Source organism: Uranotaenia lowii, chromosome 2 (genome assembly GCF_029784155.1).
Source record: "Uranotaenia lowii strain MFRU-FL chromosome 2, ASM2978415v1, whole genome shotgun sequence".
In the NCBI taxonomy this organism is placed as follows: domain Eukaryota; kingdom Metazoa; phylum Arthropoda; class Insecta; order Diptera; family Culicidae; genus Uranotaenia; species Uranotaenia lowii.
The window spans coordinates 321,464,719-321,491,722 of NC_073692.1; the positions used below are offsets into that span (position 1 = coordinate 321,464,719).

General features: G+C 35.7%; 1 protein-coding gene across 1 annotated transcript in view; it reads left to right on the plus strand.

The window, feature by feature from the left end:
* Positions 1 to 27,004, plus strand: part of LOC129748037 (putative transcription factor SOX-15) — a 214,346-nt gene that overhangs the window by 110,256 nt on the left and 77,086 nt on the right. The window contains exon 2 of the mRNA XM_055742500.1: positions 15,868 to 16,529. Coding sequence (XP_055598475.1) covers positions 15,868 to 16,529 — 662 coding nt within the window. The remainder of the gene's footprint in view (positions 1 to 15,867; positions 16,530 to 27,004) is intronic.

Here is a 27,004-nt window from a genome sequence, read left to right on the forward strand (position 1 = left end):
ATGAACAAATCTGATGCTCTCTCTTTAAACATCAATAACGGCGCCGCCCACGTCCTAGTAGTCAATGGATAGAAGGAAAATAGAGAAAAGGATTGAAAGATTCATAACTCATGCTTAAGGACCGAGGTCACCTCTGCATCCTAGCAAAACAATTTTGGTTTGGAAATGGAGGGTAGGATATGATCAGGAAACACTTTTGACTAGTGCGATTTTACATTTTACATCTTGTTCTTTTGGTCTTCCTGTGTTATTGAGATTATCACATCTATTCTTTGTTTTTCTAAATGCTTTTTTAAAAGTCTGTTTCCAATTATTCATGAGATTTTCGAAAATTTCTGTTTATGTTATTACAGTTTTAATATTATAGACATTCTTTTCAACATAACTACTTATGTATAGACTTAATCAATCAAAACTAGGTTTTAATAAAAATGCGTGATAAAACTTGACACTTGTAATTGTGAAATATTTTCTTCTATATGGTTTCATAGATGAACGGCTTTTCTTTTTATTGCAAACTTATTGAAATCTTTTCCAATTAAATCGAGCTTTAAATTAACAGTACAGAATATCGTGTTTTTAAGTTGCATTACGAAAGAATTACATTTTATCTCCAGTGTCTTAGAGTTCTTTTTTAAATTTCTAGTGGAACTTGACTGATACTTGAAATATTTTAAATGAACCTAATTCGTCGATAAGTCGAATTTGAAAACCCTGTTACGGTAGTCCATTCGAGTTATTTGAACCAGAATTCTTGTAGCTTTAAGTTTTGTTACAATATTTTAAACATGTTTTTTTTATCAAAAAATAGCAGCTCAGATTTTCCGGCCGAACCTGAAGAAAAGTGTTTAAATTACGTTCACTGATGTATGCTAAACTATGTTTTTTATATACGTGTAATAAGAGATATGAAAGTAAGATACACGAATACAACGACGTGTATCATTGAACCATTATTGCATAAATGCATAAAATTTTTAGCTTTAAATTCAGCCTAAATTTTTTATGTGAGCACTCACAAATTCACCTAATTCTTAGTGAGAAATACTATGAAAATGTGTATCAACAATTTTCCTTTAAAATATTTGTGTGTAATTTTAAAAAAAGTTATGGTTATGAACAATACGCTCAAAGCCATTAATAAGAAAAAAATCTGAATCTTAAAAAATATCACAATTTTTAAAAGCATTAATTGGGCCTACGAGTGATTCTCTGATTGTCTATTGTGTAAGGGATTGTTTCAGATGGTTTTTACATATTAAAATCTGATACTTATCTTTCGATCAGGATTTATGGTGAGACACATTTCGAATATCTGCAGAAATGCTAATACTTTTCGAATATCCAATTTTCCCGTCGTCAATTGTTCCAATTTTCCCGTACCGTCGATTATTTTTTTGTTTTGATTTCCATTCCTCGCTTTTTCCATTTCCACCATCGCAGTCTTCAAAACTTTACGGCACAAATTGAACTTTTTAATGGATGGTTTTAAAGTCTTCAAAATTTTCCTGCCAAAAAAAACATCGTTTGAAGTCAGTTTAAATCGGTTATGATAGAAAGTCCGCCATGTTTGTAAATTTTGAAATGATTTTGCTCCCACGTGGGCTTTAAGTGAGATAATCATCGTCATGTTCTCTCTACAACTAGCAGGGAATCCAGATGGCTAAAAATTATATGGGAATTGAGCAGTATCAACCAATGAGAGAACTGGAAACTATTGTCGCTGGCAACGATTTGCAGGCTATGAGATCAAAATCTAACGGCCCTCTTACATTCTCTCGAACAGTACGAAATTTATGTATATATATTGCCTCCACTTTATTAGGAAAATGCTGATTTTTCAACTTTCATACGATGTTCCTTTAATGTATATGGAATCTATATCAAAACAGAATAAGAATATATGTACAACAAATTTTGCTGGGCTCTTGGCCGGATGTTGTTTCCTTCATCATTTATCTTTATATGGGATAGCAAAAAAAAATGTTTTTGTGTATTTTTTCTGGTATGCGTTATTCTGCAACTTCGATTACCAAATGAGATTACCCAATTAAAGATGCACAGAAATGCGAATGCTTGGAAGGGCAAAGTCTATCGGCGCCAAGCTTATAACGCCAATAGTGTACACACTCTGTACCAATGATGTGCTTATACTGCAAGCCATTATTGGAGTAGATTCTTATCTGTGAATGTAGATTTGATTTCCAAATTTTCAACCCGGAATCCGGGAAATATCCGAACAAGTTTGATCAAAACCCAGCTATTATTTAACAAAAATCAAGAAAAAAAAATCACTTAAAACTTCATTTCCATCGAAACGCATAAGCGGAGTTCAAGCCATACTTTTGGCTCCCTAAAGCTGTTTAAAATTGTTTTGATACAGTTTGCTCGACAAAAATTGTTTTTGGACGCAAATTTTAAAAAAATCTAAAACTTTTTTTTAGTTTTTTGTTTCATTTTGCAAATAAAGTGAATAATTCGAGGAAAAATATGGGCATTTTTTTACGAAATTCGGGCACTTATCTTTCCCAAATACTGTATCAAATATCCGAGTAAGTCCGGGTTAATCCGGGCAATCTGGCAAGCTTACTCTAATGACTACAACCCTGATCCTTCTCACTTTTTACAACCAAGCATCTTGACATTTCCAAAAATTGATCAATATTGAACAAAAAACACTCTCGAACATAAGTATCCTTCCATCTACACAAGGAACGCAAGTAAGATGCACTCCAAAAAGTTCGCAACTCGCTCGAAGTCCTAATTAATATTCTGCGCGTGTGCCCAAAAAATGGCGTCTGATGGCGATCGGGAATCGCCGTGTCGCCAACCGCACTTGACCATCTCATTGAGTTTACTCCTTCTTGAGTGGAGGAATGATTCTCACCAGACCGTTCAAAATCACACGTAGAGTCGGCTGCGATGATTGTAGGACCTGTCTGGCCCTGTTTGGAAGTCCTTTCCCGGGATGTGCCTGCCGAAGACCGTTCATTCTTCCAAGTGGGCTCCAGGCCAAATGGGCAGGTATGTCAATGATCGCTATTTAGCGATACGCGCGGTGCCGTCTTGGAAGTATGTTTTTTGCACTCCTTCCTTCGATATTTACGGACCACCATTGCCCTTGCTTGAGTCATGATCCCGGGTGTATGTGTCGCCATCAGGAGTCAATCACTTTGAAACGCCTAAACTGGTGCCGGAGCGATGCTGATACGACATTTTTCACACTCTTTCGGTTTTTATCACGTGGTGTCTTCCTCTCTCTGGCCGCCTCCTGGACGACAACATATCGTCGTCGACCGGCAATAACGTGTCGTGATCAATTTTCTGGTTGAGCTCCGTCAAAATCGGCGCGGACACTTCCCAACGGCTGGCGAATCTCGATGTGACAATCTACAACCATCATCGGGTTCCATTATCAGCAGTAAGGGGGAACTCATTCTTCATTTTCTGCTGAGCGAGGTATATTTTTTTCGGCAGCTCCCGGAATCTAAACCCATCAGTCATTGATGGAGCGCAGTTCAACGTCCAGATTACATAAATACCCTACACGAGGAATGGACTGTTATTTTTTTCGTTTCTTACCTTCCGTACGAGAAATGTACAAATGAATTGTGTTATCGGACTCTACGGGAATCGTCATGTTTTCAGAGTTGTTGTTTCGTTTTTCATCTCAGATTTGTTCGATCTTCACCCTGGAAAGGAAAACATTTTTTCGCTACCAACACGATCAGATTGCTAGCTCTAGTCAGAACCACCAACCAGAAGCACTTTGATTTCGGTGGATAGTTTTCCCTTGAGTCACGAACGAGCTCAATGGGAATCCTGCTAAGAATCAGAGCCAACCTGTAGGCAGACCAAGTTGTACGAAGCCAATCGATTTCATATTATCTACAATCATGATTTCGTTGTAACCTTGAAATCGCTTCGAATCGCGTTGAGAGAGTCAGTATTGTTGGGAAGGATGAAAGTACTCCATATTTCGCTAGAATTGGAACATTTCTCATATTTCAGAAACCGCAATTTGGAATTCTTCTTCGAATAAACTTTTACGTTAGGAATATAAACAATTTGAACTTATCCCAAAACTTATCATAACATTTCTTTTCTTAGAAAGCATTAGGGCTTGTGATATAGCTCAGTTGGCAAGTCTGTTGCTTCCTGAGCCGATGTCCGCGAGTTCGAGCCCAAGAGTAAATATCGAACACAGTTGTACCGGATAAGTTTTTCAATATTTATCCGCCAACTGGAACGTTGATAAAGTCGCGAATGCCATAAAGATGGTAAAACGACTATAATCGAAACAAAAAAAAAAAAAAAAAAAAAAAAAAAATTAGAAAGCATTAGCAACTACTAAGCAAATTCTCGCGAGCGCTGATGATTTGACTTGCTGACATGAAAACTTAGAACGAAATAAGATATTTTTCAAAATTATGCTACAGTTTCGACAACGATTGATTTATGTGTAAACCTAATTTCTTTTCTTCTCGTAGTCAAGTTATGTTCACGTTTATTCTTTCGTTAGCCAGCTTTTCTTCCAAGCATTTTCTAATCTAATTTGTTAGATATTTAGTACTTCATAAAACCATCTGTTTTTTTGCCCAACTATGAAGTAAACCAAAAATTGATGATTTGACGAAATTACTTTAAACTTAAAAAATTTACTCGTTTATATAGTTCGTTTCAAATGTTTTTTAACTTCTGAAAATGTACACTACAATCACAACGAATCTTGTGCAGCGTAATATACTGATCAGTTTTCTGTGGCCAGGTTGCTTAACTTCAGGATAATTTTAGAACGGAACACTTTTCACCTTCAGATGACTCAATGATAATTTAAGAAAGTCCATTATCATCAAGTCCATGAAAAATTGATTTCTCTTGACTCCCTAAACATAAGTGGATTTGGTTTAGCTTAAGTATAATATAGTATGAATTATGAGAATTCAATGTACATAAAGTTAAAATTGAGCGAGAAAATGTGATCCTTTTAACTCCCTTAAATCCAACAATTACTGACAAATTGACAGAAATTTACTTTTATGATTTTTATTTGTTTCGTTTTACCATCTTTATGGCATTTGCGACTTTATTTCAACGTTGCGTGTTGCGTGTTCGATGTTTACTCTTGGGCTAGAACTCGCGGACATTGGCTCAGAAGGCAACTGATTTACCAACTGAGCTATATCACAAGCCCCTCTTTCATGATTGTAAACCACTTTTTTTTACAAAAATCCTTAACGTTGAAAAAAATTTAAGAACAATATTTTTTTAAATTTCATAACTACATGGGCTGAAGAATTGCATTTTCAATATTTTTCAAACATTTCAACCCTTTTTTTCTAAATCGTGAAAAATTTAAGAATATTTAGTTTTTATTAAAACTGTTTCACAAATAACTGAGATATTTCAACTTATGTAAGATTTAAACTAAATACAGATTTTTCGATTTGTTGTCGTTTATTTTTCAATCCCGCCTTTGGACAGGGTTTCATATTTCATCTCTTCAACCTTACTGAGGATAATTTTTTTATCTAAAAATCGGATTTGGATTTCAAACGTTGAATTCATCTTCAGGAAAATTCTTGATACCAGTTAATTTTCGTTTTCTGAAGTTTTATTTTTCAACATAGTTTTTTGTACTCGACTATGTTATCAGGCAATACTGCTTTTGTCATATATTGGTTATCAAAGTTCTTAAACATCATTCAATTCTTTTTCATGTTTTTTCTAACTACACTTTACTCAACCTTCAATAAAAGAACAAATATTGTGATGAAAAATAGTGTTTTGGGTCAAAACTTTTGGCCAAAATAACAAAATTTTCGAAGGTGATGGAAAGTGTTAGAGAAACATGAGGTATCAAAGAAAGAAAGAACATAAGTCGTGAATATCATGTATTTTTCCATTACTAGTTATGTGGAAATCGGATATCCTTGTTTTCAAACTTCAATACTAATAAATCCATTAGGAATTTTGTTAAATCAATGAAAATCTGAACGTAAATAAAAATTTCCACGCAAATTACTTAGAATTGAACAAGAAATGTAAATTTCAAATATTAGTAATAAAATCAAGTTAAGTGTAGTAATACAAATCTTTTTCCTGATTTGTAACTAAACCTTTCGTTTTGGTGTTTTATTGTTAGAAATTCCGAAAATCTGCGACGGAAGAGCTAAATCAGTCATTAATGAGGGGATTTCTTATTATCTGTTATTTTCCACCAGGGGTCTCGGATTTCTCCCAAAATTTCAAATTTGGTTCATTCATTCTTGAGAAAAATTTAACCACATTTCAAATACACATAACAGTGTCTTTTTTCAACGGAAATTTAAAAAAAAAAGCAATTCAACTGAAATTTAAAACAAGCAATTCAACTGAAAACGAAAAAAGCACATCAAACTTAGTGAATAAACAACAAACTGTTAAAAGTAACATTCTCCCATTAATTTGGAAAATAAGTTCTTTAAGTCATTGGGTACTTCATGGATTATTTTATAGTAAAGAAACCAGAAAATTAGAAGAAATCTTAAAGAAGATACATAAACAAGATGTCGAGTTGCAACTTTTTTTGGAATTTCGAAATTTCTGCAGTCCGAGATGGTTTCCTTTTAAATCAAAGTTAATGATGATTAACTTTGATTTGAATTTCATTTTTAAGTTTATTTAAGGGCCTCATCAGTGAAGAATTGAAAATAATATGAAGATGAAAGATGTTGAAAATGAGTGAGACAGAAGTTATGAAAATCAGTTTCATCTCGTAGTTAATGATTTTTTGCAGATTTTTAAATTGAGTTTTAGTTTATTTTGATTTAGATCCGGACTTTTATTCGAAATCAAATTGGTTCAGAATGTTACTTTTTTGTTTTTTTCCCGATGTTAGATTTTCCGCGATGCGAATAAAATTTCAAAATACAGCCGGTGTCTTTTTTAGAATGATTTCAAGAACAAATCGGCATCTCTGAAAGTTTACCACAAAATAGAGAATACTCTCCTCTTTTCAACGCTTTATTCAGGTAAAAAATCGATCGGAGGATCTAGAAAAACCTTTTCTGAATATTTGTGAATTATACACACGAGCTTATTTTTGAAATTTTCATATATAATTATTCCTAAAAAATTTATAATTCTTTTCTTATGCTTGGATGTATTAAAATTCCTTCAAAAATAACTAAAAACTCCAAACATTTTGATAAAAAAAATTTCTGGCCAAAATGTTGGCCAAAAATTAGAAATTTCTACGAACATTTAAAAATTTTCAATAATAACATTATTGATTTAGCTGAAAGAATAACTGGCAACACTGTAGAAATTTACAAAAATATTGCTTTCAAGGTTTATTAGTCATACTTTTTTCTATCAAAGACAGAGTGTAGTTTTGAGTTGAGGGAAGAATGTTATAATCTAATCAATCATCATTACATTTTTTTCTCCCTCAAAATTCATTTGTATTTTGGACAGACTTGAAAAATTGAGATTGAAGATTTGAAAAAAAAAATTAAAACCATCTGTTTTGCTTATTTTTGAATGTTTTAAGCTTTTTACAGAGTTGGATTGATAAAAAAAAACTTTTTTTTCTGAAAGAAAGATGCTATTTTCACCTTGAAAAAAGTTTCATTTTTTTTCTATCTTATAATATATTAATACATATAGACCATCGGAAATTGTCACAATGTGTTAGATAAACGTTAAAAATCTTAGGTATAGCATTCTTTAATATACTTTTTTTTCTATATAATTTTCGAATTTTAAGCGCACTTTATCTTTTTTGAGACAGAACTATTTCTAGAAAGCTGTCAGTACGCTCAATTCATATCAGCAAGAAGGAAGTGAGAATAATCTGACACTCATTACTGTACATTTTTATTCTTTAAAATTAGTTTGCCACCCTGTAGAAGGTCGGCATATTTCTGAAACCTATGGAAATCGAGCTAAAAATCAATTTTAGAAGATTCTTTATAGGTGAAACAATAAAGTACTTAATGGTTAAATTGTAACTCTCTCCTCTCAACTTTTAATACTATAATCTGTCTTCGATAGAAATGATCATGAAAAATACACCTTTATAACAGTATTTTTGTAAATTTTATACTAGCAACAATGTAGGCTAGTTAGTTTTAGAAAGTTTTTATAGATAGTATTAAAATGTTCTTAGAGATTTAAGCTTTTTCCCAAAATTTTTAGTTGAAAATATACTTTATCAAAATGTTTGGAGTGCTTGAAAATGGAAAATTGGATGTTTTCAGGAATAATTACTACCTAGTGAATATTTCAAAAATTCGCTAATGTGGTTTGTTCGCAAAAAGTTGTTCTAGAGACCCCCGATCGATATTTTACCTGAATAGTGCATTGGTTAGGGGAGAGTCTCCTCTAAAGTGTGGCAAATTTTCTTTTCTTAAAAGACACCATGTATAGAGCTTACTCTATGGCTTCAACTTTGTCGGAGATGGCAAAACGGTATAAGTAGCGAGAAAATATGTAGTTATGACATCTCAAACGGAGATTTTTTTTCATGAAATGAAACTAGCAACATACCAGATTTCCCGTCCAATTTTCAGAAATATTCTCTTAATCCTTATATCTCTCTTTTCCTGGGGAACTCCCGGCTTGCACTCTAATTTAGAGCAAACGCAATTTTTGTTTTATATATCCAACGTTTCAATTCGTGTTGGATCTTCTTCAGGAACTAAAATTGTGTTTTTAAAGTTATTTTGGCCGATTGAAAAATATTTGTTGTAAGATGTTTACCTACGTCGTTTTCCATACACTCAACACAGAACAAGCTGACATTTAGAAACAACGAAAACAAAAGGAGAAAAGTGAAAACTGTGCCAAAGTTTCGATGGAAAATTTATCCCAAAATTCCCGGACAACCGGATTTTATCCAAGAAAAACTTAACACAGTAAGTCAATCACTACATTTTATTGTCATAAAATACGAATTAATCCGGAAAATTTAAAAAAAACAGATAAAAAGACTGCTTAAGAAGACCAGCCGATTCGACAACAATAAGAAAACGACACTGTTTAGGTGAACATCTCAAAACAAATATTTTGTAATCGGTCAAAAATATCTTTAAACCACAATCTAGTCCCTGAAGAAGATCCAAAATGGATTACCGTGCACCCAAGGTGGCTACTATACATACAAACATACATACATGAAGAAGATACAAAATGGATTGAAACGTTGAAGACATAAAACAAAAATCGTTTTTGCTCTAAAATAAACTGTAAGCCGGAATTTCCTCATGAAAAACACAATACTCAGTCGATCCTCAAACATAGAAAAATAACGAATATCTATAGATATCTCGTTTTTCTGCTCGGGGCGAGTGAACTGCAGTTAGCAGCATAACTCAAATTTTATAAATTCAACAACGAAACTATATTCATAAAATTAAAAACAACATTTTCGGTCACTAAAAGATACTAGATTGATAGAATTTTGTGCAGTGGCTTCTGAGATGATAAAAGAACGAATTTTGGTGTTTCCCGGTTGAGATTTTTTTGATGTTATTAATTTGTTAACAAGAAAGTTATTAATTCTAGAGTAAGGTTGCCAGAAGTTTTTCAGCATGTATCCGGGCCGGACAAATCTGGGAAATTTTATATAAAAACCTGGAAAAATCCGGACATTTGATTTCAAAATTGACGACCGAAATTCCGGGCAATATCCGGGCAAATTTTGTCAAAACCCAGATATTACTCAACAAAAAAAAAAATCAAGAAAAAAAATTGAAATATAAATTTTCATCAAAATTTATTGACTGATTTTAAATCGTATTTAAAATTTCTAAAAAAAGCTTTCTTTTCATGATAATTTTTGTAAAACTTGCCTAAAAATTTCGTTATGAAGGCATAAATAAAAAAAAAATACAAAACATTTTTTTTTGGTTTGCCAAATAAAGTGAATAAATCCGGGCAAAATTCGGGCATTTTTCAATAAAATCCGAGCAACCGGGCCGGGCCAGACTGTTCCCAAATTTAAAATTGAATATCCGAACAAACCCGGCTAAAATCGAGCAATCTAACTAATTTATTTTAGAGTCATGAAATATACCGTGAAAGCACCAATGGCCGCGCATTTAAGCTATGATGGATGTTCTTTGTGTCGTACAAAAATTATGTTTTGTGCGATTCTGGAAAGTAGTAAAACTTGAAATGTAGTACAACTTACGTACTTTAAGGGAAAAATTTAAAAGCAAAAATTTTTCATTGCAACGCCACAAAAACGGGATTTTGTATTAGGTGTCGGTGTACCAATGGCCGCGCACTCATATGTTGCTTGTTCCAATCGCCGCTCACAATTGTACCAATGGCCGCGCACGTCTTAATTAGGGTTTAAACAGTAAATAAGGTATCCAAACAATTAAAAATGTTGTTTACACGGCTCTCAGGCTCATTGTGAATATTCTCACGAAAGGCTTTTTATGATTCACCCATCAAACACCGATTTGTCTCCATTGTTTATTAAACTAGTCTGGTGCTAAATTTGTATGAGACGCCATTTTTACAGAGCATTATTTTGCCGGAAGATGTTTTGAAACAATGTTTTCGGTCCCGATTTCGATAAATCATCACACATTCGGCGAGCTGTCTGAAAATCCACGGAGAAATTGACCAACTAAAACTTTTAACAGATCCGAATTGCTATCTAACCTCAAATTTCAAACACTTCGTAGCCATTTTTATTAGATAATCGTTTCTTCTGATATTGTTTCTAAAAATTGTGTTTTTCAGCCGGTTATATGATGGAAAACATTGATTGTAAAGCTTGCCTGTGAATCTTATGCAACTTTTGTGATCTTCCAAAGAACTTCTCTACGTTTAACTGCTGATAAATACAAGAAGACTTTCCGTGCGCGGCGATAGAAACATTCAAAAATCAAGTGTACCAATGGCTGTGCACAACAAAATTGTCATTTATTCCGCAACAGGACCTTCAAACTGTCCACTTTTTTTCACAATTGATACATTATACAGCCACAAATAACTTACGTTCGAAATTTTTTGAAAAAATACTCTAATTCAACAAAAAAAACTAAATTACGAAAAGGGCCCCACATAGCTCACTTGCTAAAGACAATAGACAAAATGGCATCCGGCAAAAACGATGTTTGTTTTTATTTTTTCCTGACCTCAAAAAGCAGAATAAATTTATTTCTAGTATGGCGAGTGAAAGATACTTATAGTAGGTATCAGAAAATGCGAAACATGGAAATTTTCATTGTTGAATTTCGAAGAAAATAATGATTAAAGTTGAAAGTGCGCGGCCATTGGTGCTTTCACGGTACTAATGAAATGATCTACATTAAATTTTCTCTTCTTTGCAAAGTTAAAAAAAAACCTAAAATGAGTTGAACTGTCTTAACGCTGTCGGTGATCTTCAGACAAGTTTTACTCCTTTGAAAAAAGTATGAATTTGTTCGAGCCAAACTAGCTGCACGATTGGAAATGCTCAAACCTTATTTGGAATGTGTTTTGAATGAATCATTGTAATTTAAAAAACAGTTACCCCCTTTATATAAGTCAAAGTTTTATAATATCGTGGCATCTGGTTACCCCTTTTATGCGAATGACTGAGAATTTGATGTAGATCATTCTATCAAAGCACTTCAAGACACTCAAATCATTAACTTCCTTGATGAGAAAATATTTCTGAAAATTATATGGAAAATCTGGCAGTGTTGCTAGATTCTTTTTGTTCAAGCCAATAGTCATCAGCTTGAAGAATTTTGTAGTTCCGGAAATTTCTAGAATTTGTAGCAAATGATTATTCCCACGTGCATCGAATGTTCTGGAATTTCTATTTTGTTCCACACAATTTGCTCTTACCGAAGGTTCCAGAACCATCTTTGTATATAAGTTAGCGCATGACGGGAACATTCCAGAAGGTTCGATGCGCGTATAAATAAAGCCTCGTGTTGCAAGACGAGGTCAGTTTCATTTAAGAATCCGCGGATTAAGTATCGTAAAACCTTCCAAGTTGAAAAGTGTGAAGAGAAATAGTGAAATAAGAGAAAAAACCTTAAAGTTCAAGTGTTGCGTAGTCTTTAAATCTTCCGATTCCAAAATACAGTCCACTTGCCCAAACATTGGTCCTTCGAGCCGGATTTAAGTGAACAGTTTAAGTGAAATATAAACAAGTATATCAAGTATTCCAAAAACTTTTGTTAAAGAGTAGCTTTCCTCACAAAGAGCAGTGACATTAAGTGAAAACCTAGAAAGGTCCATATCAGTAAAACAAAAAGTTGACTTAAGTAAATTCAGTGAACACACAGAAGTTAAGTGTAGTGAAGTGTTTCCGATACCAGCAATTCTCCAACGCAAATCTTTGTGTGACGTTTCCAATCTTGATTCCCAATGGCGAGCACTCCAAAAACGAAAGGTTCCAAGAAGAAAGCTTAGAAATTACCAGAAGACATGGAAGCAATGGAGCAGATAAAAGTGTTAGTGCATCGAAAAAACCAGGAATTTAATACAGTAACACGCATATTTAATTCGTTGCACCCCCAAGACGGAGGAAATGTATCGCTGTCCAGAAGTCAAATTAAAGCCTACCAGTTTATGCTAGAAAAGGCTCGTACTAAGCAATGTGGTGGAAAGAGAGGTGATGAAAATGAAACGTTGCAAAAGTAGAAGTAAAATTTTTTCTTCGTAAACATAGTTACCATGACAGAAGTGACGTCACTACCGACCATTTTCGCGACGCATTTTGCCTAGGATAAATGAAGCTCCCTGACAACGACGCGTCGCGATGCAGGTCTTGTTTATGTTTATTTTTCTTTTTTCTCTCCGACGTGCAATAGTGTGCGTTCCTTTGCACCACCTTAGTAAAAGTGTACCTCATTGCGTACTAAGTACCTTTCCATCTACAACAAAATATTGGAAATCGTTTCACCTGAGGAGCGTGCCATCCATGACGAACATTTCAATGAATTTGACATCCTTTATTCTGAGGTAGTTATCGCACTCGAAGAGCAGTCCAGCAACATTCCTTCCAATACAGCCGGTGCGTCTTCTGTTTCTGAAGTTTCCCCCATGCCACCAACCATAATTATACACCAGCCCCTGCCCATGCCTATCCCAACATTCGACGGTAGTTACGAGAGTTGGCCTAAGTTCAAGGCCATTTTCAAGGATCTGGTTGATAAATCGCCTGACTCTCCAGCCATCAAACTATACCACCTCGAAAAAGCCCTGATAGGGCACGCAGCTGGTCTTATTGATGCCAAAACGATCAATGAGGGAAATTACAAACACGCCTGGAAAATATTAGAGGAGAGGTTTGAGAACAAGCGTCACCTCATTGACACCCACATCGCCGGCTTGTTCAACCTTAAGAAAATTTCTAAGGAAAACCATACAGAGTTAAGAGCGTTAGTTGACGAGTGCACTAGGCATGTAGAGGGCCTCAAGTTCTTGAATCAAGAATTCACAGGTGTGTCTGAGCTAATGGTAATTCACCTGTTGACGTCAGCATTAGATAAAGAAACCCGTTTCCACTGGGAAAGCTCCATTAAGCACGATAGCATGCCAAGCTATACCGAAACCATTAAATTTCTCAAGGAGCAGTGTTTTATCCTGGAACGCTGCGAGAGCTCCTCACCGAAGGCTATTCAGCCACAACCCAGTGCATACGAGAGTCCGGAAGAACCCATCGAGACAAAATTTACTTCAGCAGTCATCACTAGCAAGCCCTCTGCATCATGTGATTTCTGCGGTAAGGGTCATCTCAACTTTACCTGTCCAATATTGAAGACTATTTCGATCAAAGACCGACTGCTTAAGGTGAAAGAGCATCAAATGTGCTTCAACTGCTTACGACGAGGACATCGAAGCAAGGATTGCCGTTCTGACAAAACCTGTACCAAGTGCCGAAGACGTCATCACACATTGCTGCACGCCGAAAAACAGACCGAACTTTTCAAATCGATTGATAAGCAACGATTTCCACAATCAACCAAGCAGCCTATCCAGCGAAGGGACGCTCTAGCCTCAGTTGTTGATAATTACACCGCTTACCGCTGTTCCTCATCTAGTCCAGTTATTCAAGTAAACACTGCTATTGTCGAACAATTGAATGAACCCAACTCTGAAAATTGTGAAGAGCAGAAAACTTGTTTGGAAGAAATTACCTACCGGAGACTTCTCAACCAAATCGACGTTTTGATACGTTCCAGCCTGAGTATAACAACGCCAAAACCTGAGGTTAAACCTACCAAACTTTCTAATGTATATTGTGAGCAACGTTCATGTTCCAGTTTCTGCGGGCGGGAGTATGTTCAAGCCAATAGTCATCAGCTTGAAGAATTTTGTAGTTCCGGAAATTTCTAGAATTTGTAGCAAATGATTATTCCCACGTGCATCGAATGTTCTGGAATTTCTATTTTGTTCCACACAATTTGCTCTTACCGAAGGTTCCAGAACCATCTTTGTATATAAGTTAGCGCATGACGGGAACATTCCAGAAGGTTCGATGCGCGTATAAATAAAGCCTCGTGTTGCAAGACGAGGTCAGTTTCATTTAAGAATCCGCGGATTAAGTATCGTAAAACCTTCCAAGTTGAAAAGTGTGAAGAGAAATAGTGAAATAAGAGAAAAAACCTTAAAGTTCAAGTGTTGCGTAGTCTTTAAATCTTCCGATTCCAAAATACAGTCCACTTGCCCAAACACTTTTCATGAAAAAGGAATGCACGGTTTGGGAGGTTATTACTATCTTCTTGCTAAATATCCAGTAAGCTTCATATGTTGAAATTTCATTTGCATCACGGGAGACCAAAAAACCAAAATTGGAACATAATTTAGTTTCAGCATTTTTCATACAAATTTAAATCAAAACACGGGTACCTGAATCTCGATTTAACAATCAGCAAAAATTCTGTCGTGACCGGAATTCGATCTCATGACTGTTTGCTTAGAAGACATGAGGGCTATTCTCCACGCCACGGGATGCGGCGTTAAAACAGGATATCTGTCCTAATCAAGATACAGGTGCTAGCTCCAGAATTGGCTCAAAAATTAAGTTTTATGAAATTATTTTATCGGCTATATCGGTGAAATTTTATATTCTTTGAGAAAGAATATTTAAGAATGTTCGTTCGTACTGCGAGTTTCCGTTTGTGGTACGAACCACGCTAGGCCTACTATTGTGTGGTGGTTGCTACAACTCTATCAGTATCAACCACTGCAAGGTAGTAGGCCCGTGAGGAACAAAACGAGAAAATGTGATGAAAAGTTTTTCAAATTAAAATTACCATTCCGCTCATTTTCAACATCTTTCACCTTATTCTAATCTTCTATCCGTCTATAATCTTTCAATTTTTAAATATTCTTTCTCATAGAATATAAAAATTCACCGATATAGCCGATAAAATAATTTCATAAAATAAATTTACGGTGATTAACTCTTCATTTCTAAAACATTAAGAAAATTCAAATGTTTCATTCAGCTTATCTTTTCATCTCTTTCTTTATATGAGGACACAATTAGGTGCAAACTTATTCTAATATTACTGAAATTAATTTCCTTTAAAGCTCTGTCATCTATTGATTCAGTTATTTAAACCGCTTCGTATGCGAATTTGCAAATAAAAATAAGCAACTGGCGCTGGCTGCTTATCGCTATCAAGTTAACTTAGTCATTTCCCCCACGATATTTCGATCGACCGTGATAAGGGATTGATGTGGCTTAATCCATCTCAATCCCCACACCTTAAACCCGTCTAAAGCAGAAGTGAAAAACCAGACTGGAAGTATTTTTTTGCTTCTACCGATTGATTGTTATTTTTAGGATGTTGTTTGGATTAAGGTTTTTCCTTCCAAGTTGAAAACTAATCTATTTTTTTCTGTCTTTATTTTCAACAGTTCTCCACAACACCCACAATCAGCACAGCAAAGCTACCACCGCACATACGAGGATTACATTCATCCGATGCAACAGCAGCAGCAACAGTCCGGCCAAAATCAGCAAAGCCATCAGTCACAGCAGTCACAAAACACAACTACCGGAAGCCCGATTCCGGGTGGACAACATCCGGGCGCAGCGGGATCAATGCTAGCTCCCCAGAGCCCCAGCATGCTTGGCGCCTCCGGCCCAAACGGGATGATGTCCTCGCCACTGATGCAATCTCACTCGCCGTTGCTTTCATCAAACGCTTCCCTGCTGAACTCCCAATCCCCGCTGCTGTCCAACTCACCGCTAATGAGTCAGTACTCGCCCTATCAGGACGTTATACCGACGATCCTGCCACAGGACGACCCCGGAGGATGGGGTGGCTACACACTGGCCCCGGGACCCTACCAAAATGAATTCTGTGCTTCCAACTACGGAGTGCTTCACCAGCGACAGCAGTACGGGGGTCCAGGAGGTCCCGGAAAGATGGGACCCCACGGGACCCTCAAGAGTGCCAAGGAGGCTCGCATCCGGAGGCCCATGAATGCCTTCATGGTGTGGGCAAAGGTCGAGCGGAAAAAGCTGGCCGACGAGAATCCCGATCTACACAACGCCGATCTCAGTAAAATGCTAGGTAAGTCATAACTTTTTTTTTCTTCAAATATGCTACCCGCGGAATCAACCTTAGCAATGCAATGCAATGTGGGGATAAACGGTTTCGGTTTATTTACTGATAACTACTGGTGCGATAACGGAATTATGCGGGCGGGTCCGGTTTTGTGTTTTACGGGCGAATCGGGGTGATTACTTACTTACGGCTGGCGACGACGCGTGGGAATCATAAAAAGGGCTTATACTACACTCTGATGTCTGGCTACAATAATGGTGGGAACATACTTACGGTAGGTCAGTGCTCGACAAAACGAAACGAGACAGGAGAACGGTTTGAAGCAATTTGCGGGAATGGAGTTTGGAATTCTTCGATGCACCTGATGTTGGGGTTGAAAGTGACCAAACGACATTACCCACTACTTTTGGAAGTAGATATAATGAGTTTTATCCACAGGGTGTTTAATAAATTTGAATGACAAATTTACATGTTTTGAGAAATTTTTTTAATCGTTAAATACCGACCAGAAGAAATTTTTCAAATCAATCATCTATGTATATTTGGCACACTTAACTGATATAGACCTGCACGCTCCACACACCCTCCTCATGTCTTATACAAAGAAGAAAAAATCTCTTTATAATAAGATATCGCGAAGTCCTTGATATAACTTATCAGCTGTTCTATTAACTCACTTGCAATTCTTACCCCGCTTCGTGATAATTTTCAAAAAAAAAAAAAATATGCTGTCTTCTCAACCTACCTGACCCGAGCTGGTTTTCTGCTCGATTCAATATTTTTGAAATACATTTATTTCAGGCTTTCCTCTCAACCTGCTTGATCCCCAAGTTGTCCTCTCAACTCGTTTCGTGGTGATTTTCTCCTTCATTTTATATCTTTTCAACTCGCTTCATCACCAAGCTGTCCTCTTAAATAACTTGCTTATAGGTGTTTTCTCATGCATTTATTTTAAACTGTCCTCTCAATCCGCTTGATCACCAAGCTGTCCTCTCAACTCTCTCATAGATGTTTTTTTTTATTTTTTTTTTATTTCAAGCTGTTCTTAGCTTAACCCACTTGATCACTAAGCTGTTCTTTCAACTCGCTTATAGGTGTTTTCTTATACATTTATTTCAAACTGTTTTCTCATCTTCACTTGATCACCAAGCTGTCCTCTCAACTCTCTTATAGGTGTTTTTTTTTCTTTTTTTTTCATTTCAAGCTGTCCTCTCAACCCACTTGATCACCAAGCTGTCCTCTCATCCCGTTTGATCACCAAGCTGTCGTCTCAGCTCTCTTATAGGTTTTTTTTTATTTTAAGCTGTTCAAAGCTCAGCCCACTTGATCACTTAGCTGTTCTCTCAACTCGCTTAAAGGTGTTTTCTTATACATTTATTTCAAATTGTTCTCTCAACTCGTTTGATCACAAAGCTGTTCTCTCAACTCTCTTATGGGTTTTATTTTATTTTTTTGTTCTCAGCTCAACTCACTTGATCACCAAGCTGTTCTCTTAACTCGCTTATTGTTTTTATCTTATACATTCATTTCAAGTTGTACTCTCAACCCTCTTGATCACCAAGCTGTCCTCTCAACTCGCTTATAGGTGTTTTCATAGATACTTATTCCAAGTTGTCCTCTCAACCTGCTTGATTCTCGCTTATAGGTGATTTATTAAACATTAATTTCAAGCGGTCCTTTCATCCCGCTCGATCACCAAGCCGTCCTCTGGACTCGCTTATTGGTGTTTTTCTTCATACATTTAATTTAAGTTGTTTTCTCGACCTGCTTGATCACCAAGCTGTCCTGTCAACTAGCTTATAGATGTTATCTTCTACATTTATTTCAAGCTATCATCTCAACCCGCTTGGTCACCAAGCTGTCCTCTACTCTCTCATAGGTGTTTTCTCATACATTTATTTCGAGCTGTTCTCACAACCCGCTTGATCACCAAAATCCGCCCTTTCAACTCGCTTATAGATGTTTTCTTATGCATTTATTTCAAGCTGTAAGTGAGTTATTGGTGTTTTTTTTTTCATTTATTTTTTATTTCAAGCTATTGTCTCAACCAACTTGATCATCAAGCTGTCCTCTCAACTCGCTTATAGGTGTTTTCTTATACATTTATTTCAAGCTGTTCTCTCAATCCGCTTGATCACCAAGCTGTCTTCTCTGTTTTTTTTTTGTATTTCAAGCTGTTCCCAGCTCAACCCACTTGATCACTAAGCTGTTCTCTAAACTCGCTTTTTGGTGTTTTCTTAAACATTTATTTCAAGCTGTTCTCTCAACCCGCTTGATCACCGCGCTGTCCTCTCAACTCGCGTATAAGAGTTATTTTTTCATACATTTATTTCAAACTGTCCTCTCAATCCGTTGATCACTAAGCTGTTATCTCAACTCGCTTATAGGTGGTTTTAAATGTATTTCAAGCTGTTATCACAAAACCCGCTTGAATTTTCTTTCTCATCAAGCTCTCCTCTCTACTCACTATCATTTTTTAAAATTTTTAATTTCATTTGTTGTTGTTTTCTGCTTTCTTATTAAAGTAACATTTTTTCCCACTTGGAATCAGGCTTAATTCGCTTTGGGGTTTTTTTTTAAAATATAATACAATTAATTTTAAAACTCGTTAGTTTTCTCCCAACTATAAGTAGAATTTTTTCAGCGTGTAAAACTTCTGAGGATGTTTGTTTTTGTTCGGGTCGATTTTCTTTTAAAATTCTTCCACAAAATATAATTTGCTTTGCAAATACCTGCCACGGTCACCAAGTGTGCAAACTGATTCTTGAACCAAAACTGAGGGAAAGATTTTCAAGTTTCCTTAATATGAAGTTACAAAGATAAAAACAATAAGTCAATAAGTTGATGAAAAAACTCAGGTGCTGCTTCATAATCGTCCAGTACTACTCGATGGGGTAGAGCTCCGGAGTGTTGGGAGGGTTGAACATTTTCGGCGCGAAATTGACCTTATTGTCCGCATACCAGGAGATTGTTGGGACGTTGTGGACCTTCAGGAGAGGAAGCAGCCGGTTCTGGATGCACTCTCATGTCCGTTCATCGTGTCCTGAGTCACGAAAGGTGCACTCCGCTTCCTGCACGTGCAGATGGCTTGCCAATTTCTTAGCAAATTCTGACATCTTATGAGTGCAGACATGCTCAAGAACGCTAAACTTATCCTTGGCCAGGAAAAACAGGTTGCCGGGGACCTGTTTGAAGTCGGCCTTCACATATGTTTCGTCGTCCATGATGCAGCATTCAACTTTCGTCAGCATGTTGAGGTACAACTTCCTGGCACGGGTTTTGGCGGACTTGTTCTGCTTCTCGTAGCGATTATGGGCCTTTTGTAACTTGAACGTTCGAAGCCCAGCCTCAGTTTTGGCCTTCTGGACAAAACTTCGGCTTAGGTGCAGCTTCTTGGCCACATCCCAAACAAAGGCTTTCGGGTTTCCGTTGAAGGCCTCAACTACGAGGTTGTGATTTTTGGTGTTGTACGGAATACTTTTTCCTTCACTTCTGGGCTTCCGATCGGTGGTCAATCGTTCCTCGAACAGCTTAATCACTCGCGACACCGTGGAATTCGTGATTTCCAACGTTTTAGCGATGGAACGATGCGAGAGATCCTTATTCTCGTGATAAATGCATCCACGAGCTGTTCTTTCGACTGCACTTCCGCGAGTTTTGATCACAGGACATTTAAACTTGCAGGATGTGAACAATGCACTATGAACTAAATTCACTCAAGTTTTCATTAAATTCTACCCAACGGTTCAAAAGTCTGAGCAATTTCATAGTGTGGCAATTTCATCGTGGACACCCTTTATTGTAGTGGGCAGTGTGCCAAATATTCGTTTCAATCATTGAAAGCCGAAAATAACACAAGCTCAAAGCCGCGCAACACTTATTCCTGTCACAATGAAGCTTTTCGACTTTCAAGCTCACATGAAGCCATCATTGCTGTCAGTCTTTTCCAATTGAACGAATACTAGCCCGGCTTTCAGTCCAATAGGAATGCAAGCTGGAAACCGCCTTTTAATTTTCGATGACTGTGTGCGCTGTTCATATTCATATTCATTTGAAAGGCGGACATTTTCAGTCATGAAGGATTGAAAGAGCGCCAAGGAAGGCTTGAATATAGCAACAACAACAAACATTACTGTGTGCGGCGGTGTGAAGGACATGATGCGGCGTATGCCAATTCGATTGTACACAAGATTGTTTTGATGTTTGTTGCTTTCAGTGATTATCTTATGGAATGAAGGATTGTTCTGGGATACATATACGTTTATCTTTCCAATTCTAGTTATATTTCATAAAAATTTAAAATACGAAAAAAAAACACTAAACTAATTTTTGATTATCTTTCGTTTTGAAAAATAATGATCTTCAAACTATGTCCTCGGTAGGCGACGGATTACGCGATTTCCATTACAGCTATCATATAAAACATCTCGTAGTGCCTATTTATTATGAATATGGAAGAAAAAAAAATCAGGTTGCGAAAATTTTGTGCAAGGACCTGCAAAAATATTCATGAACAAAAACATCAATCATTTTCAATTGAATATGACTGGAGCGGCTTTCAAATGAATTTGAAAGGATTTTGACAGGAAATAAATACGGTAAAAAGCTCCTTTACTTTGAAAGATGCAAGTATGAAAGCTATTTAAATGCCTTGACTTTGACAGTGAGGATGCTGTCAGTTGAGTGAAGATTGAGCTTTGACTGTGAAAATTTTGAACACTGGTAGTGGGCGACCGACGTGTCTGAGTAAATCTCTGAGTTGAGATTGATAAGGATCGTAAAATCACGACAATGGCGTAGTTGGTAAGATGAGCACAGATTTGCAGGACTGATGCTCAGATTGTTCAGAAATTGTTCCGGCTCCGGTAAATAAGATGAAGGTGCTAAAAACCTGCACATCATTAAGGTAGCTGGTCTGATTGTTGTTCCTCCGGTAAATAAGGCGAGGAGGCTGAAAATGCGCGTCCTATTCAGGCTGTTGCTTTGATTGTTCTTTCTCCGGTAAATTAGTCGAAGTGATTGGAAAAGCGCAGATGTTAAGGATGCTGTAATGATTATTTGCTTTTGATTTGACCTTTCGAAGGACAAGACGGATTGACTTGGGTTGCGCAGATTTTCAAGGCTGTTACTGATTGTTTGTTTCGATTTGGCCACCAGTAAAAATATGGATCGGCACAGAGAGCGCAGATTTTTAAGACTGTTGCCTAGAATATTTTCGGTTTGTTCCGGCTCCGCTAAACAAAGAAAGAGCGGCAGGAAAACAGGAATTGATTTTAAAAGGTTTTTTTTTTGCTGAAAATGGGACGTAGAATTAGGACGATGGATATTTGGGGAATTAAACACAGTTTTTGCATAGAATCGAATGTGACAGGAAGGAAAAGTTTATTTCAAAATTTAAAAAAAATGTTTAAGATAAAATCAAAAGTCGATAATTATAAAGTTTCTCTTGATGATAAAGTTTAGAATAAATTAGAGATGAGATGAAGGATATGCAGAAAATAAAGAAAGTTTTGATAAAAATGAATTAAAATAATAGTTGGATTCCAACAAAACAAAGTTAGTCATTGGTCTTTTGTTGTGAGCGAAAGTCGTGTCTGAGTGAATCTCTGAGTTGAGATTCATAAGTATCGGAAAATCACGCAATAATCACCGCTATTCTATTAAAAAGAAGAAATGACGTCTAATTGTGAATTCCTTATTTATTATTGGATAAATTTTATAAACCCAAATTGTGTTAAATACGTTGTCCAAGAAACAATTTTCCATAAAATTCTAATAGTTTTCATAAAACCACTTGAGGTTACCACTTTTATATTATAGAAAATCTTTTGCCATAGTTCAGTTATCCTATAATATGTCAGCAAACTCTCTGTTGTTGCCATGCTAGGTACAGAAATGAAACCTGGTTTTATTTGATAAATCTATCAATCTTAAGAAATTACCGCAATTATGTTGTTTTGACAGTATAAAAATCCAAAAAAGCCTTGAAATAGTCCATTGCCAGATAGGATCTAATCGCATCTTCCGTTTCAACTGTCGTCGTCGTCGTCCGACGATTGCCATATCGTTTTGGGTAGGTACCGTCGAACTCGATTGCATTTATCTTATCTATTCTACTGGATCCGAAAACTTCACCAAAAAGATGAATGGTACAATTTGATAATCTAGGTTGTTTGTTACCATTGAGAAATCTCGAAATCATCACTTCGGATATATGTATGAAGCTGAGTCATTCCTGCTCCACACGCTTAAGAGGAAATTCTCTTTTGAGGATTTTTTGTTGGGAGAAGACCACTGCAAACAGTTGTTAGATCTTTTGTCGCATTGCCCCTCGTTATTTCTTTTTACTATACTATATGCTTCCAGATACACTGCCACTATTGATCAGTGCCAGATGAACATTGGTTAAGCATTTGATGAGCACTAAGATATGTTAGATCCTAACCGCCAACCTTCAGAAGATGTATGCCATGACCGCGAATCGATCTCATGACCTTTGGCTTAGAAGACCTAACCTCTATCAAGGCCGCTAGCGTCTCTCTTGAGGATTAGAATTTTTGAAAATTTTGACTATTTTTGAATAGAAAATAATTTTTTTTGAAGCTTAACCTGAAAGATATTTCCAATGATATTGTTAAGTTTACACATCAAACGTCTAAATTCACAATGTATTGAGATAAAAACAAGATTCAAATCAGTCGATCGTCAAGAGGTCAAAAATAACATTCGACACATGCAATCATCTGTTACCGAGATATCAATTTCCTGTTTACGCGGTTCGCTTATTTTTCGATCCGAGCAGAACGCTTTTTCGGATTTCTATCGCATTCGGTACCGGAAATTGAAATTTTGCTCCATCATGCCAGACGCCCTGGTGCGTTGACCGTTGCTGTTGTTCGTTACATAAAAATGTTTCCCCCCGAATTGACTTTATCGGTTTCAGACTCGTGCCCCGATTAATCAAAGAGGCCTAGCCTTGCGCTAATCCGATTGATTTATGGGATGTATTAGAAGATGGCCACTCGCCGAGACAACGTCTGGATTATGAAGTTTGGTGAACGGTGAAACGTCACTAAAAATCGACACAAACCTTACGCGTTTCCCTGAGGAGATTTCTATGGGTAAGACACGAACTTACGCTACCGTCTCGTCTAGCATTTTTTGATAAGATATAGCCTAATCGCTATGGATGTCAAAAATTGCTTCCAACTGCATGGGCTAATCGATTGATTGGATCAGCGTCAAGCAAGACAAGTCGTAGAGCTTATGACGAAAATATTTTTTGGACAGCTGACAGCAAAGATTATTTTAATAGGTACGCAAATGGTCGAGTGTATTACGTATCAGATTTTCGCGACTTCAGTACATAGAATGACTTTGTGATTTAATGGGGGGGTAGGGTCTAACGTGTAAAAAAATACACCATTTTCACGATTTTTTTCTAGTGTTATCGTTCAAACAAATGTATTCAATTTTTTTGCATTTTACAAAGCATTATTAAAAGAACATTTAGTAATTTTTTCGTAGAAAAATATTGAAAAATGAGTCTGTGACGGAGCACTTTCGAGGATGCCTTTTAGAAAACAGGATTTGCGGTGGACACTGTATCTCAGCACAGAATCATCTGAAGTCAAAAAATCAGATCAAAATATTTTTAATAGATGTTTTTCTGGACCCCAACGTTTTTATTTAACTTAAAAAAAAATTTATGAAATTTTTGTGGCAGTTTGAAGTAAAAACTACGATTTTTCACGAAAAAATCCGCCATTTTTCATCTGTAAAATCTCCCCAAAGTAAAAAAAATAAAAAAGAAAAACGTTGGGGTCTGGTATTTTATATGTAGAAAATATGTTCCAAATTTGAAAAGAATCGGATAAGTAGTTTTCAAATGACGATGTCCACGGACTTTAAAAATGTGCTTTCGAGAAAAACGCGTTTGAAGTTTCTGCTCTTGCTTTCTTGCAATATTAGATAGGAGGAGATAAAGGCCTATAACTTCTACAGTTTTGCTTCAATTGACTTGAAAATTTGACACAACATTCTTGAAATGTTTTACAATCAGAAAATAAAAAAATAAAAAAATCGATTTTTTGAAAGTGTTAGACCCCCCCCCCCCTTAATTTCTTTTGGAAGATTTTCTTACTTAAAGTGCTAATTTTAAATCGCAAACTGAAAATCAAAATTAGCAATACATAAATTTTCAAGTTAACACTACTAACTAGAATATTTAAATTAGATTTTACCCTTGAAGGTACACATATGTTTAACAAGAACAAAAACCAAATAAAATTTAAAGATTTTTAACATAGTTAGTGCATATTTGCCACAGTTTATCAATGCTTTCTTCTGTTATCATTTTCAAATATTTCTGTCTGTCTTCAATCCAAAGGGATAGATGACTTTAGCAATAATTTATAAGATTCTTCAAGTTTATAAGATTCTTCTAGTAGTCTAGCGCTATAAATATTTGTTGTTCGAGTCTTCTATTCGAAAGCCATAAGCACTATGACAAAAGCTCGGATCAATTGGAATCGATTTTGATAGTTTTTTTTGTATCAATTCGAATTTTGTATTTCAGACGTCGCTTCTCTTTCATATAGGTTCACTAATTTTGCCGATACAGCGTATACTGAACAACTGCATTATTTAAATCAATTGACAGATGAAGATTAGAACTAATACACCTTCAAAAAAATCTTCAAAATCGTCAAAAACAACCCAAACAGACCGCAAAACAATTTCGCATTTTATGGGTCATACTTTATGTAGTATAAATGTTGTTTTGGATAGTCTAACTATTTCAAAACGAATTAACCAAATATACTAAACATCTTCTATATATATACATTAATTTTATCTGTCTGTCTATCTGTTCCCTAAAGGCTCAGAAACTACTGACGGATCATCGTGAAATTTGGCATATGACCGTTTCCAGGACTGAAATTGGTTTCTACAATAGTTTCAGAACCCTACGACTTGGGCTTCTATACAAATTTATCATATTATATAACACAACCCTACTTTTTGTTTTCTCGGGATCCCCAAGGATCCCTCGCACAACCCTGAAAATTTATAAGCGATTTCCATTAAATTTTTTACGAAACAAATTTTACACCATGATATAATTTATTGTATTGTTGATCATGTTTTGACATATTCGCATGATTTGTGATTTGAAACCATCTAATCATTTTTGAAAGATAGAGGGCGGTCCAATGAAAAATCCATATAAAATGTGACAAAACTCGAACAATTTTTAAACTATTTTGATCAAATTTGGTACACATCTAAGATTTAAAGTGATAAAATGGACTAAAATATCAAAGAACGTTTACCGTTTTTGTGAAGGGGGGCTCTCTTACAAAAAGAACGATAATCTGAAAAACTTGTATAATTTTGAACAGACCGTAAAAGTTTTTACATGAGATAAGCTAAGATGATTGATTAAATTATCAATGAAGTTTTGGTTTTGGCCCCCATGTAAAATTACCGAGATTCATGACGATATCCAAAAAGTTTTAACAGTTTTGCGTCAAACTTACTTTTAAACTAATTTTGACAAAATGACCTGATTCAACACATTGATAGACGAGTCATGATATAATAAGACAACTTATTGTACTGCCAGACCACTTCTTTTAAAGAAAAAAGGAGAGGTGCTTCCATACGAATTTGAATAATACATAATAGAACTGAAATAAATTTCATGTGGTTCTGATCAAATTTGGAACACGTTCAAGTTTTGATGTAATGAGATGATTAACAGATTTGAAATCCTCTTCCAACTTTTGTGGATGTTCCCATACGAAACCAACATAAGATTAAACATAAATTGAAAAAAATTCAAGTGGTTTGCACCAAACTGGTCATGGTTTGTAATCACTGTTTATGTTTGATAAAATGTGGTTTTGTTGATAGATCTTTCCATGTTTGTTGAGAGAATTTTCATAGTATTTTTTCAGTATGTTAGAAATAAAATCTCCTTAAACAATTTTTAAGAAACTTCACTAAGCTTGGTATACAATCCAAATATGATAATTAGATGATATAATTTAAGAACTTCTTCCACTTTCATCCAACCCTCAAATTTTTAAAAGACGGGAGACTGTCCAGAAATAAACTAAAAATAAAGGTATTTCTTGAATATTTAGAAATGAAATGAAATACTGAAAAAAGATGCTATGAATTTTCAAGCATCCTTAAAATTTTAGTGTATAGAGAAATAAAGGTACAGAAATTTCTAAAAAAAGGCAATAACAAATGTTGAATTCACACAACATTTTTTAGCTTAGCTTAGCTTAGCTTGTTTGACTACTCATATCCACCTTAAATCATTGAACTCGAAATGCTTCATTAACAGGTTGTAAAATATCCGTTCTAGTTGAAAAAAACTTTTTTTTTATTCTATACATTTCGAACTCCATGATCGCTGGCGTGGCTAAGTAGAACAAGTTCCACGTCGCCAATGGTTGCTACTCCGT